Source organism: Enoplosus armatus, chromosome 2, assembly GCF_043641665.1.
Source record: "Enoplosus armatus isolate fEnoArm2 chromosome 2, fEnoArm2.hap1, whole genome shotgun sequence".
Lineage (NCBI taxonomy): Eukaryota > Metazoa > Chordata > Actinopteri > Centrarchiformes > Enoplosidae > Enoplosus > Enoplosus armatus.
In genome coordinates this window covers 2197822-2215566 of record NC_092181.1, presented here as the reverse complement: position 1 = coordinate 2215566, position 17745 = coordinate 2197822, and the positions used below count along the sequence as shown (strand labels likewise).

The 17745-nt window shown below is 41.7% G+C and overlaps 1 protein-coding gene across 1 annotated transcript; it reads right to left on the bottom strand.

Moving 5' to 3' along the window:
- Nucleotides 1-830: 830 nt before the first annotated feature.
- b3gntl1 (UDP-GlcNAc:betaGal beta-1,3-N-acetylglucosaminyltransferase-like 1) lies at nucleotides 831-13719 on the bottom strand. Its single transcript, XM_070919927.1, has 12 exons — nucleotides 13513-13719; nucleotides 13062-13178; nucleotides 12856-12955; nucleotides 12314-12378; nucleotides 11351-11416; nucleotides 10154-10249; nucleotides 7157-7252; nucleotides 6060-6184; nucleotides 3384-3519; nucleotides 3153-3221; nucleotides 2880-2954; nucleotides 831-2060 (listed from the first exon to the last, which is right to left on the bottom strand). Exons 1-12 carry the CDS (start codon nucleotides 13675-13677, stop codon nucleotides 1980-1982), a joined length of 1191 nt encoding a protein of 396 aa, XP_070776028.1. The 5' UTR covers nucleotides 13678-13719; the 3' UTR covers nucleotides 831-1979.
- Between the last annotated feature and the right edge of the window lie 4026 nt (nucleotides 13720-17745).

Sequence of the window (17745 nt, the reverse complement as noted above, 5' to 3'; positions counted from 1 at the left end):
TAATGTCTTCCTTTCTATAGACAATTATACTTTATACAATTTATCAAGAAACTAATCATCACATGAATCAATAATGAAAATAATTATTAGTTTCAGCCCTACTGCAAAGAATCATGTCTCTGAGGAAGACACCTTCTTGTTTAAGTGTTTGTGTAGAAACACAGAGAGGGAAGAGGGGTCTAGGTGGAGACTGAGTGCAAAGTGGATGTGATATTTTTCTCAGCCCCTGCACAGCACTGTACTGTGGGTGGCAGACGCCTGGGGTTTTCACCTCAAACCCCAGGCTGAATCAGGTCCAAACAGTCTTGCAATTCATCAAACACAATGAATTCAAGCCGAACATCAAGTATGTTAGTGATTCTGTGCATTCACACCACTGTGCAACTATATGTTCAGGCTATGATAACAAACAAAGGTAGTGAAAATAAAACATTGGCAGAGTAGAAGACCCCCCCTCCAGTTTTTCTTTTTTTACTGCCACTGCTGCTTCCCTACAAACTGCTGCGGCCAGATTTACAGTAAGGCAGACCACCTCGCCGACCCAGGAAACACCGGGGGAGATTTTGTGGGGAAAGGTCTGTTTACCTTTGGACAGAAAAACTCCACACTCTGTGAGGTAAAATAAACTTTTTGTGTATGTTTATGTGTCAGAACTGTGCTCTCTTAAAGAGGTTATTGTTCTTTAGGTTTCATAAGACTCCAAGGGAAAGAAAAACAAATATGTGCAGTATCCATGTTTGTACATTTGTAACAGATGTGTGCGTGTATCTGATTTTGCATGGTTGCACCAGAGAAGACTGTTAAGAAATCAGTGAACGTTTCTGGTCACAAAACATCCCACCCTTTATAAGTTGAACCTTCTGTGATGACGCGCTGACTCCATTCACGTCCTTCAACTTCAGTCTCAGTCCACACAGGATTAGAAAACACAGAAACAATTTATTCCTCCAACGGTCAACACTGGCAATCATCATGTCCTCTTTCATGATTAATAGCTGTCCTCCGAAGTGTAAAATATATTCATTTCTTTGTAATTCAATTATGATGTAAATCATCCCTCCACTTTTTCTTTCTTGCCGTATCTTTCAACTCTAGGTCAGGTTATGGTTACTTATATTAGCCGAAACAGCCATGTTCAATCATCATTTAGACACTTTGGGAAATACGCATATTTGCTTTCTTGCCTTTATTTAGATCAACACCACTGTCATATCTGTCGGTTAAATATGAAGCTACAGCCAGGGGATGGTTGGCTTAGCTTAGCACAAAGACTGAAAACAGGGGGGAGCGACTAGCCTGGCTCAATATAAAGGTAACAAAATCCATCAGACCTCTAAAGTTCACAAATTAACATGTTATATCTACTGCAGTTAGTTTAATCTGTACAAAAACCGACCAGTGTACCCGACCAAAAAATAGTCCGGCATATAACCCCCAAATTGTCGTTTTTACATTTAGTTACATGATATAACGTGTTAATCACTGAGCTTTAGAGGTGCTGGTAGGAAGATGATTTTCACCTTGGGACAGAGTCAGGCTAGCTGTTTCCAGTCTTTGTGCTAAGCTAAGCATCTCCTGGCTGTAGCTTCATGTCTAAGGAACAGACATAAGAGTGGTATCTGTTTCCTCATCTAACAACAGTGACTGTCCCAGTAGGCAGAGAAATCAAGGCTGGGATGTTCTGTTGTGCCTTTACAAGTCGTTCTGCTCTGCCAAGTAAAACTTCAAGAACTTGAACATTTTCACACTCTTTCCCACACATAAAAACTCTTTTAACACTTCAAATACATTATAACCTTCTCTTCCCCTTGTCTTGTTATTGTCATTGACTCTGACCCAGTCTTCAGTTCCCCCTTTTCCTCTCATCAGCTGCCTATCCCTCAGTTTTCTGTGCATGTGTGTGAGTAATCCAGTCCTCCGCATTCTTCTTAGCCTGTTAAAGCCGCAGCTCCTCTTGTCTTCTCCATCCCTCTGAGCAGTCAGTTGAAATGGTAGTAATCTATTCCTTCCTTTAGCAGCAAAGAGTTGAGGTTTTCCTCCAGAGCGCCTCCTGTCATGTCCTACAGACGAAACATGAGAGAAATAAGAACAAAAAACAACACAATTTCCACACCAAAAAAAAAAAGCATTATAAGAAGAATTATTTAACTGAACTGAACTAAAGTCAAAGATTATATACAAGCTAAAGAGATACATGGAAAGTTCAAATGAATTGTATATTTGTTGATTATAGTTATTTGACATGTGGATATAAAAAGCTTGTGTGATTGAGTCCAGGTGTTTATGCGCGTGTGTGTGTGTGTGTGTGTGTGTGTGTGTGTGTGTGTGTGTGTGTGTGTGTATGTGTGCCACAGAGAACGAGAGAAAGCAAGAATGATTGAGTCCAGGTCTCCCTGTCCTCTGACTATGATTACCTCTCCCAATTCCCATAATTGAGCAATTAGAAGCCCCCGTAGGTGGGGTCACTCTACATTTGATGTCTGAGTCTAGCTAGGTGGTAAATAGGCAATTAGTGATTTGCCAGAACAGCTGTGCGTGTGTTTTTGTATATCAATACAAAGTGAATAAAAAGAGAATCTCATTATCTTAGGAAAGGCCTGTGCAATAGTTATGAGTATTGTCAGAATTTTGGAGAACAAAATGTACAAAACTGAACAGGGGAAAAAACATCAGATGTTAGTACAAGCATCATGTGATCAAAGATCAGGCTGCTGTCTCGACCCATTTCCTGACTGCCCTCTGTGTGTGTGCATGTGTGTGTGTTATGTCCTGTGCCGGGCACACGCCCTTGATCATTATGTCGTTAACTTAGATTGCAGACCTGAGGGACAGGCGGTCAGAAACAGCAAACATATAACACACAAACACTTTCTGCTCACCAGTTTAACACAGATAATGAAGGGGGCGGAGGCGTCTTTGTAGTGCAGAACTGGGATTTTTGGTTTAGGTCTTTGCTGGAGGGATGTCAACAGAAAGAGAGATACACAAACCATCTATCATTGTTGGTCACAGCTTCATAGAAATCCAGTTCACTGGAATAAAGCTGTTCGGTGACCATTCACTTGAATCATAGCTTTAAAGCTACTATCCTTGGCCCTGCTTCTACTGAATCACAATAAACCTGTTGTACTCTCCACAGTAGTTGATCTCACCTTGGATTCCTCATACGTGTAAAAGCCTTTCTGGATCTTGTTCTCGTCGACATCACAGAAAGCCTTCACCTGATGAATGAATCAGAATGGCGATGAAAGCTGGCTCACACTCACTTACCACGCCAAGACGTTTTCCACCAGTTCTTTCCACTAATAGGTGGAAAATAGTAAAAAAAACAAACAAATTTTGCTAGTGTCTCACATACAACTGCATAGCTGGAGGTGACGTACCTTCTTCTGATTGGTCGAGCTCAGGCATCGGAACAGCTTCCGGCCCTGTTTCCCAGCATTCCATATGGTGAAGCTCTCCCATTGGCTGAGAACTCTCTCCTGCAGGAAGTCCACTCGCAGCTTCCAAATGGTTTCCCTGGAAACAGAGGAGATGACAAGCTTAAAATTACAGATGCTGTCTGTAGGCCTGAGTCAAGATTGTTATTTGTATTTAGTAAACACTATTTAAGTTGTCTGAGAAAGAGGAGCTCCTACGGACACACTGACAGATGTACTGTATAACATGCATTCATACCCAGATCCTATTTTGTTGTTTGAGGTGTAAATGGGGTCTTTAACTAATCACATAGGCACATACTGTAAAGGGGATATTGAAGAAAAGGGCTTCACACTTCAAAGACACTGTTCTTTTTTTGTTCGTTTTTTGTTATATTTTGGGAAACACTTGTATTTGCTTTTTTGCCGAGAGTTGGATGAGAAGATCCAAACCACTCTCATGTCTGTACTGTAAAGCCAGCAGCCGGTTAGCTTAGCTTAGCTAACAGCTAGCTTGGCTCTGTCCGTTAATCATCAAGTTATGTCTTGTTTGTTTAATCTCCACCAACACTGGAGTGTTAAAACAACAAGTTGTGCTTTTAGGGGCGTTATGTGCTGGACTATTTCTTGACTTCCTGTAGTCTCTGCTGGTTGCCTGGCAACCTCTCGTTGATGACAAGCCTACAGGGAATGCATATCAAGGAATATTGGCAGAAATAAGCACATTTCCCAAAGTGTGAAACTATTTCTTTAAAGGAAATTTACAATTACAATTTGGGTCTTATTCTCAAAGTTTTGGCCATCATTTCTCTCAGTAATAAGTAAAATTGTACTTAATAAAATTGTACTTACCAAGTAAATATGCTGAGATCTGGGAACATGACATCCCTAAAAAGATGTCTGACGAGGCAAGGAACAGGAAAGAAGTTTTAAGTAAATGCCCAGGTTGGACAAACGTATTTGGAAGAGAAAATTAACCCAAAGGTTTTGTTTTTTTTTTGCTCGTCAGACTTTTTACTTTGATGAGCATAATGTTATCACAACTGAAAGAAATGAAAGATAAGACTACAAAAATAAGACCCAAATACGAATAAATCGGATTTATCCTCTCAGTACCAGACTGTAATCTTCTCTTTAAATTCATTTTCCAAAGCATTCACTGCATTAAACAAAAGCTATGACTGGAGTTTGAAAACCTACAGTCTGATTTTTTAAGTGGATGGAAAAATTGCGCCTGTTTTAAATCAGCTTGTTTTCCTGTTGCTTGCACCTTGACCGATAGGCACAGCTGTGCACAGGCCTCTCTCTCTCTCACACACACACACACCTTTACACTCAGATATATGTCTTCACGCTCTACTCACACATGAGTACTCCCCCTCCTCCGCACACACACAAACACACAGGCATGCACTGATATTGAGTAATTATATGGCCACATTCAATCTCATGCCCTGATGTGAGCGTATTTCTGGGTCTAAAAGTGGGCCTCATATGACAAACAAACCCAAACCCACCACCACTGTAGAGTGTGGGTGGTCTTCAGTTTGCTTTTCTGTACATTCTCTATACAGGCTTTGATTCCAAGACATGGGCGAAACATGGCAGAGATTTACTATAAACTGTATCTGTATACATATACTGAAGCCTTCATCCTCTTAATACCCTGCAGATCAAAAGGCAAACACACTTTCACGCACTCGTACACAACGGGTGCACACACTCACATTTATAAACACAGCCTTTCTGTGTTAAGAAGCCTCTCATCTCAGTTACTCTTTGGCACCATCTTCACTTTTTTTAAAAACACACTTCTCACCTCACCAACACAGTGTCTACAATTACATGTGCGTGAAAGAAGATGATGGTCTCATTTGACTGAAGAGAGGAAGTAGGTAGGCTGTGGATGGAAGGGGTGACGTGAAGTGGGGGAGAGTGGAAAGTAGGCAAGGCAAGCTTGAAATAGGTGTCCAAAAATAGACAGATGACAGATGAAAACAGAGGAGGATGATCGGTGAAGGAGTGCGTCAACACGGGCAGATATACGAGCAGCGGACAGACGCAGGGGAGGAAGGAAGGAAGGAAGGAGGAAAAGAAGGACAGATAACAGGAAAGAGGGGATGAAAGGGGGGAGATGTGGGGGGAGGGAAGGCAGGAAAGACCTTCTTGGGTGTGTTTTATATTTTGAAGCACACACACACCTGCAGACTCTACATGACCTTGCCGAAGCACAGGCAACAGCAGGAGTGTCAGATGCCTCACACACACACACACACACACACACACACACACACACACACACACACACACACACACACACACACACACACACACACACACACACACACCAAGATCCGATTCCCTCCCGACTGTGTCTGAGAGATACTGAACATTCCACAGAGAAGAGGTTGAAATTCCTGATTCATATGCTGGGAAAGTGTCTGGAATTCCAAAAATTGAAAAACTCAAGATTACGAAAACATGCGTGTGTGTGCGCATATTTTTGTGCAAGAGTATCCTGAGCTCTGAGAAAATGAGGGATGCCAGTGGGCAGCTGTGAGTAGGTGCAGGATCAACACGGTGTCCAAGCGTGCATGTGAATGTAGCTGAGCAGGGGAAGGGGTGTACGGCGAGACTGACTCCGTTACAGAGTGTGTGGCGGCCTTCTCGTGGTAACGGTACACCAGCAGGCACTGGTCGACTCTGGCCACGCCCCCTCCCTGACGAATACTCTGGTAGAAGAAGAGCAAGTCCTCCGGGACTCCCTGGAGAGGAGGAAGAAGAGTGTGAAGTAATGGTTAGAGATGAAGCTGTAATACATTTCTATATGGTGCTGATGGGCTCAGGCAAGTTCAGACAGAACTTTTATAGGTCTGGTTCAGTATTTGGTGACGGTGGCTGGGTCCGCTTACGTTAGAAGACAATATAAATTAAGTAAAGTTAGAGCGGGTCCAAAATGTAGTTGTTTAAATGAACATTTTAGTAGCATGATTATAAACTGAATTGCCATTGACATTGTGTTCATGTCAGCCGCTCTCTTGTTGGCAGGAGGGGGACATTTTGTTTTGTTTTGCCCTAACCAGAAGTAGAAACTCATGTGTTTCTGTTATTTTCACAGAGAAGCTGTGATAGCAGTTGACTTACCATTTTTCACATTGATCAATAAATGCTTAGGAGAAATCCACCAATGTTACAAATCAAAGTGTGTTTACAGGTCGTGGGGAGCACTGCTGCATATGTAGTCCAGAGAGAGCTGCAAAGCTGAAGCTTGAAAGAAAGAAGAAATTTGGCGGTGTGGAGTCGGAAAGCAGTTTTTGACAATAAAGAAGAATGAATGGAATAAGAAAAGACAATGTCTGGTTCTGCTGCATGGATTATAACTGTCCACTGTGAGTCTGTTACAGGAGTGTAATGCTAAATACTCTTTTCAGAGTTGTTATATCGTAAGTCGACTCACCACAACTCTCATCCACTCTTGTTGCTATTTTTGTGTGCCTATATAGTTATAGGACGATGACCTCCCTATTCTTAAACACACTTACTGAGATCTGATTGGTCAATTGTTTCTCTAACTGATGGAAACAGAACAAACCTGGTGAGACCAACAAATCAGAGGTCTGGAACCAGGCTAACATTTTAGATGTTCAAAGTAATGTTTTAATTGTTGAAAATGAACATGGACAGAAAATGGAGCGTGTGGAAAAGTAAGAAGAAACAGTTTGGATGTGAACTCTCACCTTGCCTCCCTCGTCAAACGGTCCAACTCTCAGGAACCAGTTCCTTGAGCAGAACCATGTCGGCATGACGACTGTGGGCCCATGAGACGTGTACACCTGGGACACAACAGTTCAGACTATAACACCAAACACTTGTAACACATATACAACCCAGAAATCACATGTCATCAGTTACATAAAACCGTGACTTGACACTGTGAACGCACAAAGAACATTTTGTGGCACTTTGTCAAACCCTAAAAGATCAGTGATGAATGTGTTGACATGCTACATGGAGATGCTTACTCTATTTGTATGTGCTTGGCTCTATTTTAAAGAGAAAATATGTCAGAGGTTAAAATGTGAATTACAGTCAGGAAATGAGAAACATGTTCTGACCAAATATCGACTAGTGAGCAGACTGTGAGATGAGAAGCTTTGCTTAAATCACGGAGAGCACAGAGAGATGAGAATAAGAGTAGAATCAAGCTTTATTTTGAAAACTATGAAACACTTCAACTGATCTGGTGTTGAATATCTTTGTGATTCTACAGTGAATTTTGAGGAGTGCGCTGAGGAACAGAAAATATGACAAAATAAGGTAGTAGAAGTGAGAAATAAAGAGAAACTGCAGCACGACCAGAACACCTGAAAACATAGTCTTAGATGCTGTGAGTGTATAAATAAAGTTTTATTATATTCATATAAATATATCTTCGTGTTTAATGTAAACATACAAACAAGCGTGCACTCGGGCTTCTCCAATCAAATCCTGCCAGAATTACCAGGACATGTAATTAGATTCATCCCCTGCAGTTTATCTCTCAACAAGCTCTCCCTCTTTCTCTCTCACACAAACACACACATGCAGGAAACAGCATTTTATTTCAGCTGGACTTTAAAAATAAAAGGAACCTCTTGTCGCGTGAGATAACATAACATCGGGGATATTTCCCATTTGGCTTTCAGGAACAAACACTCAACTGAAGAAGGACTCTGCAAAACCTCTGATCCTGCAAACAAAACAGGTTGGAGTGCAGCCGCGTGTGCTCTCTTACAGAAGTGTGCGCTTCCTGAAGTGTGCAGGGGAAGGATGCACACTTCCATCCTCGTGCACATGATCTTTGACTAATGTTTGTTCTGGCCTGTCCTTCTCTTTCTAACCACAACCTCTTTAATACACCAGGACATTAGAGCCTCTGTATTTCTCTTTTTACTCCCAACTCATTCCTTCCACTGCCGCCCACCCCTCTCTCCAGACCCCCACCCCTTCTTGTTCCTCCTTTCCTCTGTGTGTGTTTTCTACAGTAGTGTTGTTGCGTTTGGAATCTGAGGGTCATTCCAGGTTGATCGGTTTCTTCGTCGCTGTGCGTATATATGTGACTGTGTGTGTGTTAGTTGGTTGAAGTGGAATACTACTGCAGAACTGAAATGCATCGCAGATGAAGAAAACTGTGAGAAACATCTGGATTCAGGCGGTCGAACAGATGGACAGAATCTAGTGAGGGTGTGTGTGTGTTTGCTGTGTGTGTGTGTGTGTGTGTGTGTTAGCTGTGTTTGTATGTGTGTGTCCACCTACGTACAACTCCTCTCCCTTCTGTTGTTATATTGCAACATTTCGCAGATGCAAGCTGTGGCCAAAAGCATGAATAAGAGCAATAGGGATAAGTTCTGGGAAATCAGGAGACGCAGAGAGGGAGAGAGTCGGTGTGTGAGAAGTCAGTGGGGTAGGGAAGGTTTGGGATAACCATATCTAATGCCCTGCATATGAACACTGAGGGCTCAGCTCTGGATCAAGTTAAACGAGCACCACCCTGAGTAAATCTCTGGTTTAACTCAGTTGGATTCTGTTCCTTTACCCAGAAAGTGAAAGTAAAGGCAGACAAAGTGAAGAAACGAGAAGGGGAAGGAAAAGGAGCTGCTTTTAAGCCTGCAGAATCAATGTATGATCTCATTCTCATGCTCCATGAAACTTAATATCACATAAATATCCTGGAATGTCTGCTAAGGAGTTATGCAGACTGTGTGTGTGTGTGTGTGTGTGTGTGTGTTAGAGCGAGAGTGGGTCCAGGTTGTCTTGTATCCTTGGTGACAGTGTGTTTTGTTCAGACAGCAACAGTTGACTTCTATCTCTGCATAAATAGAAATACTGCCAGTGGTTTTACTTTTACATCACTGGCTCCCTTATCATTTAGTGATTAATGTGACTATCTAATATGGCGAAAGTATTAGCAGTAAAAGTGGTATGTAACGCACCTTTAAGTAGTTTATATCTGGGTTTTTCTGATGTGTAAAACATCATCAACATCAGAACTGCCAAATGCATTCTGGTACTGCAGTATAATACATATGATTGTAGTTAGCATGCCAACGCTGTGCCAATGTAGGGACAATATTATCAGTTTGCTGGGTCACATTACCATTATTTTTGTTATTTGAGATGGTCTAATTAGGTGATAATAGAGTCACACATTTCTGCCGTGACTTGGCTGAGAGACACGGCAGATGACACTTGGATCCTGACCATTCACAACTTGCCATCTCCGTTCATTTCACCATCTGCTACAGCAGGAAACTCCAGCTCCACCTGCTCTAGAGGAACAGCAGCCACACAGCGAAAGTTGCCACATATTGTGCCGTACAATAAGCATAATATCTAAAAATGTCTACTGCAGGATCAGTTGACACAGAAACTGTCTGTAAGCTCACAGTGTTTACAGATAATTGAACTTTTCCACGGCCAACAGTTTCCACTATCGACTACCCTCAGCAGACAGCTGGCAGGGGGACCTGTTTCCTCTGGTGGGACTGAAATGGACAGAGAGGTCACGAGTGATGCTGCATCCACCGTCCAGTCCACTGCCACATTTCCGTGGAAACTGTGAACGGCAGGTACGTATCCTGTTGCTGTCTGACCTGGCTGCTGCCTGGCACATGACCTCTCACATACACACCAACACGCACATTCACAGACATAGCAAGTATGCAGCATTCACACAGGCTGTACAGGGTATTTACCTGTGTGATGAGCTGATCCTGTGTGACTGTGTTGATCCAGCGAGTGTAACGCTCAGTAGATCCCTCAGGAACCCTCCGAACTTTACAGCCAATCAGCTGTCATGAAAACACACAGGCACCATGTGAGCATGACAAATATTTTCTTTTCAGGAACAACTGAAAACATTTGCAGCAATTTTGGGAAAATGCTGCCATAGAAGTAACTAGCAAGTTTTGTTTTCATGGGTTAGACTTAAGCTGCAAAGTTCCCTTCTGGTTTCAGTAGTAAGCCTTCACAATAAAGGTACATTCAAGCTTCAACAGTTTGACAACCACAGATGATTGACAGAAAGCGAATTTGCAACGACTTAAATTTTAAAGCAAAAATGCTAAATATTCGCTGCTTCCACCTTCTCAAATGTGAATATTTGCAGCTTTTCTTGGTCTTGTATGATAGTAATCTGAAGGTTTTGGACAGTTTACCTGACAAAACATGACATTTTTAAGACGTCACCTTTGGCTCTGGTAACTTGTGATGGGAATATTTCTGATATTTTATAGCCCAAACAATTAATCGATTATTGGCAGGATAAGCAATGATAAAAATAATAGTTAGTTACAAGCTGTAGTTATGTATAGCAGTTTTCTATATGACAAAATATCGGTCCAAAGTGTATTTGAATAATATCACTTGTATGCTTTTTGACATATACAGGCCAATTCTCAGAGGAGAGAGGTCAATGAGAAGTAAAGAGCTGGTTACATAAAGAAGAGAGAGTTATACAGGTTATACAGAACTGAAAAAAAAAAGAGGACCACATTTTAATCCAGAACCATAAAATATCACAAACATAACAGAAAGAGGCAGGTTGTTTGTGAAGGGCAGCAAGCCTGCTGTCTCCCTCACTTCCCTCTCACACACGACCTTTAGCCTCTGACCTGGCAGGCCACAGAAAGCATCAACACCGGATACGCACACTGTTCTGCATGCCAACTGCATGGAAACACACACTCACAAAAACAATGTGAATATTTTTGATTTGAAGGGAGGGGTTGGTCAGATGGTGAGAGAGAGAGAGAGAGAGAGAGAGAGAGAGAGAGAGGGAAGGGGAGGGAGAGATGTGAAGAGAAAAGAAGGCAGGGGAGGAGGGGTGAAGGCAGAGTGCAACAACAGAGAGGGAAGGAAGTGAGTAAGCAAATACTTGAGAGAGAACTTACAGAGTTTGGGTGGAGGACAGACGACTCGTGCTGCAGACGAACTCTTTGGGGCAACATAACGTCATCCTGGAGTACAAAAAATATAAATTCAAACACATACGACATGTTACTTGTAGTATTGAGTATCATGTGACAACAAATACACACTAATTCTAATTATCTATATATCCTAATTATCTGTTCAGTTTAGGTTTTACTTTGCCTTCTTTTACTTATTGTATGTGCGCTGTCTCTCTGAATAACTTTTAATTGGTTGTATGAGATTGTGCTCTACAAACACACTGGTTATCTGAGGATTGGTAAAAAAAAGTATGATTTTCCTGGACTTTGTGGGAAGAAAGAATGCTGATGTACACAGAACGCAAAAGAGTATTAAACAGATAAAAGTTTCATTTAAGGTTTTAGAGGAAAAGATGCACCACGGTGTGAACAGTGTCGAGCAGCACAACAGAAACGAATGCCTGAGAACAAACAGAAGAAGTTGACAGTTTTCTGAGAAAGCAATCTAATGGCCATTGAGTCATTCATTTTGGCCACGTTGGTCTATTAGCAGGAAAGAGTCTTTGATATACTGTATGACTCAAGCAAATCTGAACAGAGCTCACAAACTCAGATGTTGAGGCCTCTGATTTGTAGTTTTGATAATTCTACCTTCAGACGAGCAACTACAAAGCACTGCTTCAGAGACAGAGCTGCCACTCATATGAACATACACACATAAAACGCATGTACTGTGTATAGTCCACATGGTCCTGTGTACTGACAGGTCTGTCAAACAGTCGATGAGCTGCTGGGGTCTCTGCGTGAATGTGTCTATGTACAGAGTGTATATTTGGACAAACCAATATGATCTAATTAGTTTTGACTCACTACTGTGTGTGTTATGAAAGACATCTGGACAGTGAAATGAAACATGCTCCGTCTGACACACACACACACACACACACACACACACACACTTACCGCATCCTGAAAGCACAAGTATAGTCCTCCACTCTGAGATATTGCCTTATTTTTTGCATATCCCACTGAAAGAGAAAAGAACAGTGTATTTATGTGCCTCTGTCTGCTAAATATTTCCATTTGGCCATGTGGTAGTAATTATCATATTCAACCAATAAACATGTGGCAACATTGAAAATAACATAATGTCATTTTCAAAATGTTAAACCAAAAAAAAAACCAGTAAAGGGCCATGCCAGTCACATGCATGAGACAGGTGTTCATCATGCTGTTTTAATTTGTCAGACATTATTCTCCCCTGGTTAATCAGAAGAATATAAAACTAAACTATAAAAATAAACATTAAAACGTTTTTACAATCTCGCTGTAACTTAAGTTTAATGTCTAAAAAATAACTGCCTGGTCAATTCCTTTCATTTGTCTCCTGTTTCATTCAGCCAATCTGGCTTCACATATAAAATGAACCGCTGAAGTCGCGGTTTGACAAGATAACCCAATCAGGGCTGGGAACTGATTGCTAATCAGCCTGTAAGTCTACTGACCTCCTCTGGGTTGCACAGAGTCGTGGCCGGCCATCACAACTGAGATGCCCCTCGCCTCCAGCCTCTCCCTCCAACCCTCCACCACTTTCCTGGAGTCATCCTAAAAGACACACACACACACACACAGATTATGAACTTCGACCGAGGTCTCATATTCAGAGACAAATTGCACATTCACGTGTAAATATGGAAACAGAAAAACTAACAGTGCTTGCGTCGTCAAAGACAGAGAGCTCCATGGTTCCAGGGAAGTCTTGGTGTAAAATGGCCTGCAGACACTCATCCAGCCAACAGGACGCATTGTGCATTGGCATGACAATACTCTGAGCACAGAAGACACAGAGAGATCTTACAGTCTGAATGTATGAACAATCAGCCATGAATACCCTATCAACAATAATATATAATAAAATATATTAAGGGAGTTCATTTGGAAAAATGAGTAAAACTGCTGCAGTGACAGACTGTTTACATTCGGGTGCACAGAAAAGTCATCAAGTTAATATTACAGATAGCAGTTATAATCAACAATATGGCAGTGTTGACAGGAATACATAAGAAGTCTTCATTTCACACTAAAAAACTGCCCCTTCTGCTTTGTATTCTCCTTCCCAGCAGTGTTAGCTGCGTACGGGAGAGCGCCGGTCTGTCACCCACCACATCCACTGCACTCCTCGCCTCCTCCGGCCCTCCCGACGGGGCTTCCGCTTCATGTTCTGTGGTGCGGAGCCGCTTCGGTGGGTTCATGTCAGCCTCTGACCCCCCGTCCCTCTGATCGGAGAGAACGAAACAGCCGTGAGCCGCCGCCTGACCTCGGTTCATGTAAGAAATGGATTAAAACAATGAAGGTAAACCGGATGGACGTTCAGAAACACTGTCGGTGAAGAGGAGCGACACACGCGGGCTTCACGTGAACAAACCTCTCAGTAAACACTCATTTTGTCACTGTTGTAAATGTGAAATGTATCCACGTCAACAAGGGACGTCCCCTGAAAGCTGTTCTGTTCATTTTAGTGACGGTCAAAGTAGAAATGTTAGCTAAATGTGTAGCCCGAGACTGCAGCGTGGATAACAGCCTCACAACTTCCGGAAACAATGAATTCTAGACGCCCATTGGCTCGTGCAAAACACGGACAGACACCGGATTCGCTGTAACTCACCGTCAATCATCTGGAATAGTGACGTCTCTGACTGTGTGTAAAACAGCTCTCTGGCTTCGATTATTTCTAGGAAAAAGCTGTTGTGGCTTTTACTAAAAACGAATTCCTACTTCTCTCTCTTTCTTAAAACAATAACAACTGAACATTTCAAAACAAAAACAGTAAGCACAATATGGAGTATATCCCTCCCAAAACTGTTCTCAATCATTAATGTTCAATTAAGATTTATACATTGTTTGAACAGTAACAGCAAGAAGTCTATTCAGGGAAATATAGCAACAAATTGTTTTCACTCTGGTTAAGCAACACCACACCTTTGGCTTATTCAGAGGGACAGTGTGATGAGAGTCAATTGATCTGCTAATGTTTGTAGTGTTTTTTGACTTAATTTTCAGTTTCTGATCACATGTAACGGTGCAGCTCTCTCTAGCTTTCCTGCTGTGTTGAATGGGGTACCAGATCAGTGTGTGTGTGTTTCTTTTTTATGTTAACGTTGGCAGCTGCAGCATGGGAGTTTGTCTTGGTGAGCAGACAGAAAAACAGGATGGGCTGAAATATTGTTTTTGACCATCGTTTTCATTTTCTGTCAGAAAGGAAAGTAAACGCATAACGAGAGACAGAGAAAGACTCACCAGTACCAGTGTCGTATCAGTATGTGAGATGTTCTCAGTGATTAAGATGTATTTAAATTTACAATGACCAGAGTTACTGCAACAACAAAATTAAGAAACATTACAGCACAGCTGAAGAAGTCATGATCTGAGTCAGGAATCAAACAACATCAGTCCTGGATTATCAAATGTCTGTTACCCATTACATCTACAATACTTCCAGAGTACAGATGGCCCAGCTCATCTGTTCCTGTCATATTAATCCTCATGTGTTCTTTTTTGTTTGTGTCCTGACAAAACGATTCATGAGCAATAAAAAAAGACAAAAGCCCGGAGGAACGTAAGCTGCTTAACTTCTGTGTTACTCATTTTAGAAACACATAAACTCTCCCTCCTCTTCCTAAAGTCCTGAGATGGTTTTAACAAAGTCCTGAATTTGTATTAGACAGACACACAGTCCTCCTTAATCAGGGCACCACTCAGGCAGGATGTAGTTTGGAGATTGCGCTGCAGAATAATTGTTCCCACATTGCAGCAGCATCTTGATCAGGCTAAGCTTAATTTGTCGCTTTGAATGCATCTTTAAATTGGATGAATGTCTCACTGCAGGCCAGGAACAACAGCTCCAGAGGGGGGGGCGATAGACCAGGGCCAAGATCAGGAATTATTCTCTCATGCTTGAGAGCATGGTAAATGGGATCTGACTGTACAGATGCAACATTGCACACACACCTGCTAAACAGGATAGTTAGGGTTAATACTGTATGCTAACCGTAGCTAACAAAGGAATAATTACATTCAGAAGAATTCAGAAACTATTTATTGCCAAGTAACATACATTGCAAGGAATTTGCAATTTGTCTGATGGTGCAACATTTTTTTTTAACATATAACATATAATCTGACAGACAACAAGCATGTAAAAATATAAAGGTAAAAGATAAAAGAATAAGATAAAAACATGTTTGTGTTGCTGTCTTTCGAGAAACTATCCATTTATCCTCGCTGTAGTGTTGCACTGGGCATGTGATGAAAATAATAATAATAATAATTTCTGATTAACAGAGATTGATAGTAGCAGACAGCCATGCATGATTAACTAATATACAATTATATTACTATTAAATGTTTCAATCTCAGAGGTTCAGGTTGAGGTTATGAGTCTGAGTCTGCTCTGGCTGTGGCTGTGTTTGCACAGTTCCTTGCACTGCAGGTCCACTGGGTCTCTGATATACTTTTGCTATAGAAAATATTCTGCGCTCACTCTCCACATCTGTTCTCACAGTGGTTCTCTGCCACCGTTTACTTCCCTTCCTCCACCAAATCGACGCCACATGGAGATGTTGCATTTCAGACGTGCACACCAGTTGAGTCGCTGTATCTGGAGGTTGAGACTGCAGCTGTTTAGATCTGTGATCAGACTGCACTTGATTTTGTTTGGACTGAAACGCCTGAGACATTAAAGAGAGGGGAAGTGTGTGTGAGTGTGTCTAGAGCTATGGGAATGATTGGATTTCCTTCATTCATTTAGTTTCGCTTTGGGAATTGTGCATATTTGACCCTTTGAGTGAGTTTGTGGTCGTTTTAATGTATCTTGTGCAGCAACACACACACAGACAGGAGACACACTGTAGGTTATGAGCTGTGGGTGGCTACAGGGGCCACAGCAGGAAGGAAGAAATCTCCACAACAATTGGCCATACTGCCATGAACATTACAAGGTATCTGGGAAACTATAAGCCCAACTTCCATGGTCCCAGGGACCGAAACGTTAGTCTGATTTAATAAATGTCTTAAGAGCAGTTTTACAAGATACTGGGCTTCTCTTTAATGTAAGAAATGCTAGATGTGAACATATTTTTTACTTACCTGCTAGAAAGAAAAATGTAGTGCTGTAGTGTTTGGCTGGATAAAAGAAAACACACACACACACACACGACTGGACATCACCTGTTACAGTGCAACAACTCAACAGTAATCACTGTGGTATAGCTGTTGTCTACAGCACTACTTCTTGGGACCTAAAGTGTGCTGACTGCTGGTTTGCTTCACTAACAGACGTACAATTGTATGCATTTTGTATTCCAGGTGTAAAATAATCGTTTATGACCAGAACAGCTGAAAAGAAAACCTGCAGGCTGCAAAAACAGTTGTGCACTGTGTCAACACTACCCTCTAGTGGTCCCTTAAAGTGAGACTGTGTCACTTTTGCTGAGCTGCAGCCAATGTGTGCTGTGCAAGTGTACGCAGCAATTATCTGTATCTGTAATGGATGAAAAAAATGAATGAATAACTCATCAATCATATGAACACTTCATAAATTATAATGCAAACACCATTCATTTATTGGTATAATATTTCATAATACTTTATAGGTATCATTCTGTTGAATACATATGTACTAAGCCTGTGTGTATCTTTAGGCAGGCATTTCACATTCAAGTCCAGGTTCAGTGCAGTGATGAGCAAACATCTCGTCTTGTCTGATTCTTTTGTTCCCAACACAGACGTGAACGAGGAGCAGAGGAGAGGAGCTACTGCTCAACACATCAGTTAATCACTTTACCTTATTCTATCTTCATCTTTCCTTCCCTCCTCCTTTATCTCTTCATCCCTCATTTTTATGCTGAAATAAACTCATTGATCTCCCTGTGTTTTTTTTTTTATCTGTAGACAAATGCCTTTCCATTCACTAAGCTTGAATCTCATTGGAGGAGGGACAGAGCGGTCTCCCTGAGGTCCTCCTCAATGGCGCCAATATTAACCAGCCGGGAATGCATTGTGGGTCAGCTGTAGAGACAGGCACGCGGGTCCGATAGGGTACAATCAGTGATCAGTTTAGGTCCAGATTGAGACAGTGAGGTCTAGTTTAGGCTGGTTTAGTCCAGTTTTGAATCCACCTGGATCCCTTTGGGGCTGCTTGCCTTAAAGGACAAATAACGTGACTAACTTAGGACCAGATGCTAGCTACTGAGCTTGCAAGGTAACAAGGCAATGCAGAAAAGATATCATCGTGTATATGTGGGAAGGAATACCTGAGTCAATTAGTTCTTGAACACTGCTGAAGGCATGAAGTCTTGAATCTGACAGTAACGCACATGTGGGCCTTCTCCAGTGAT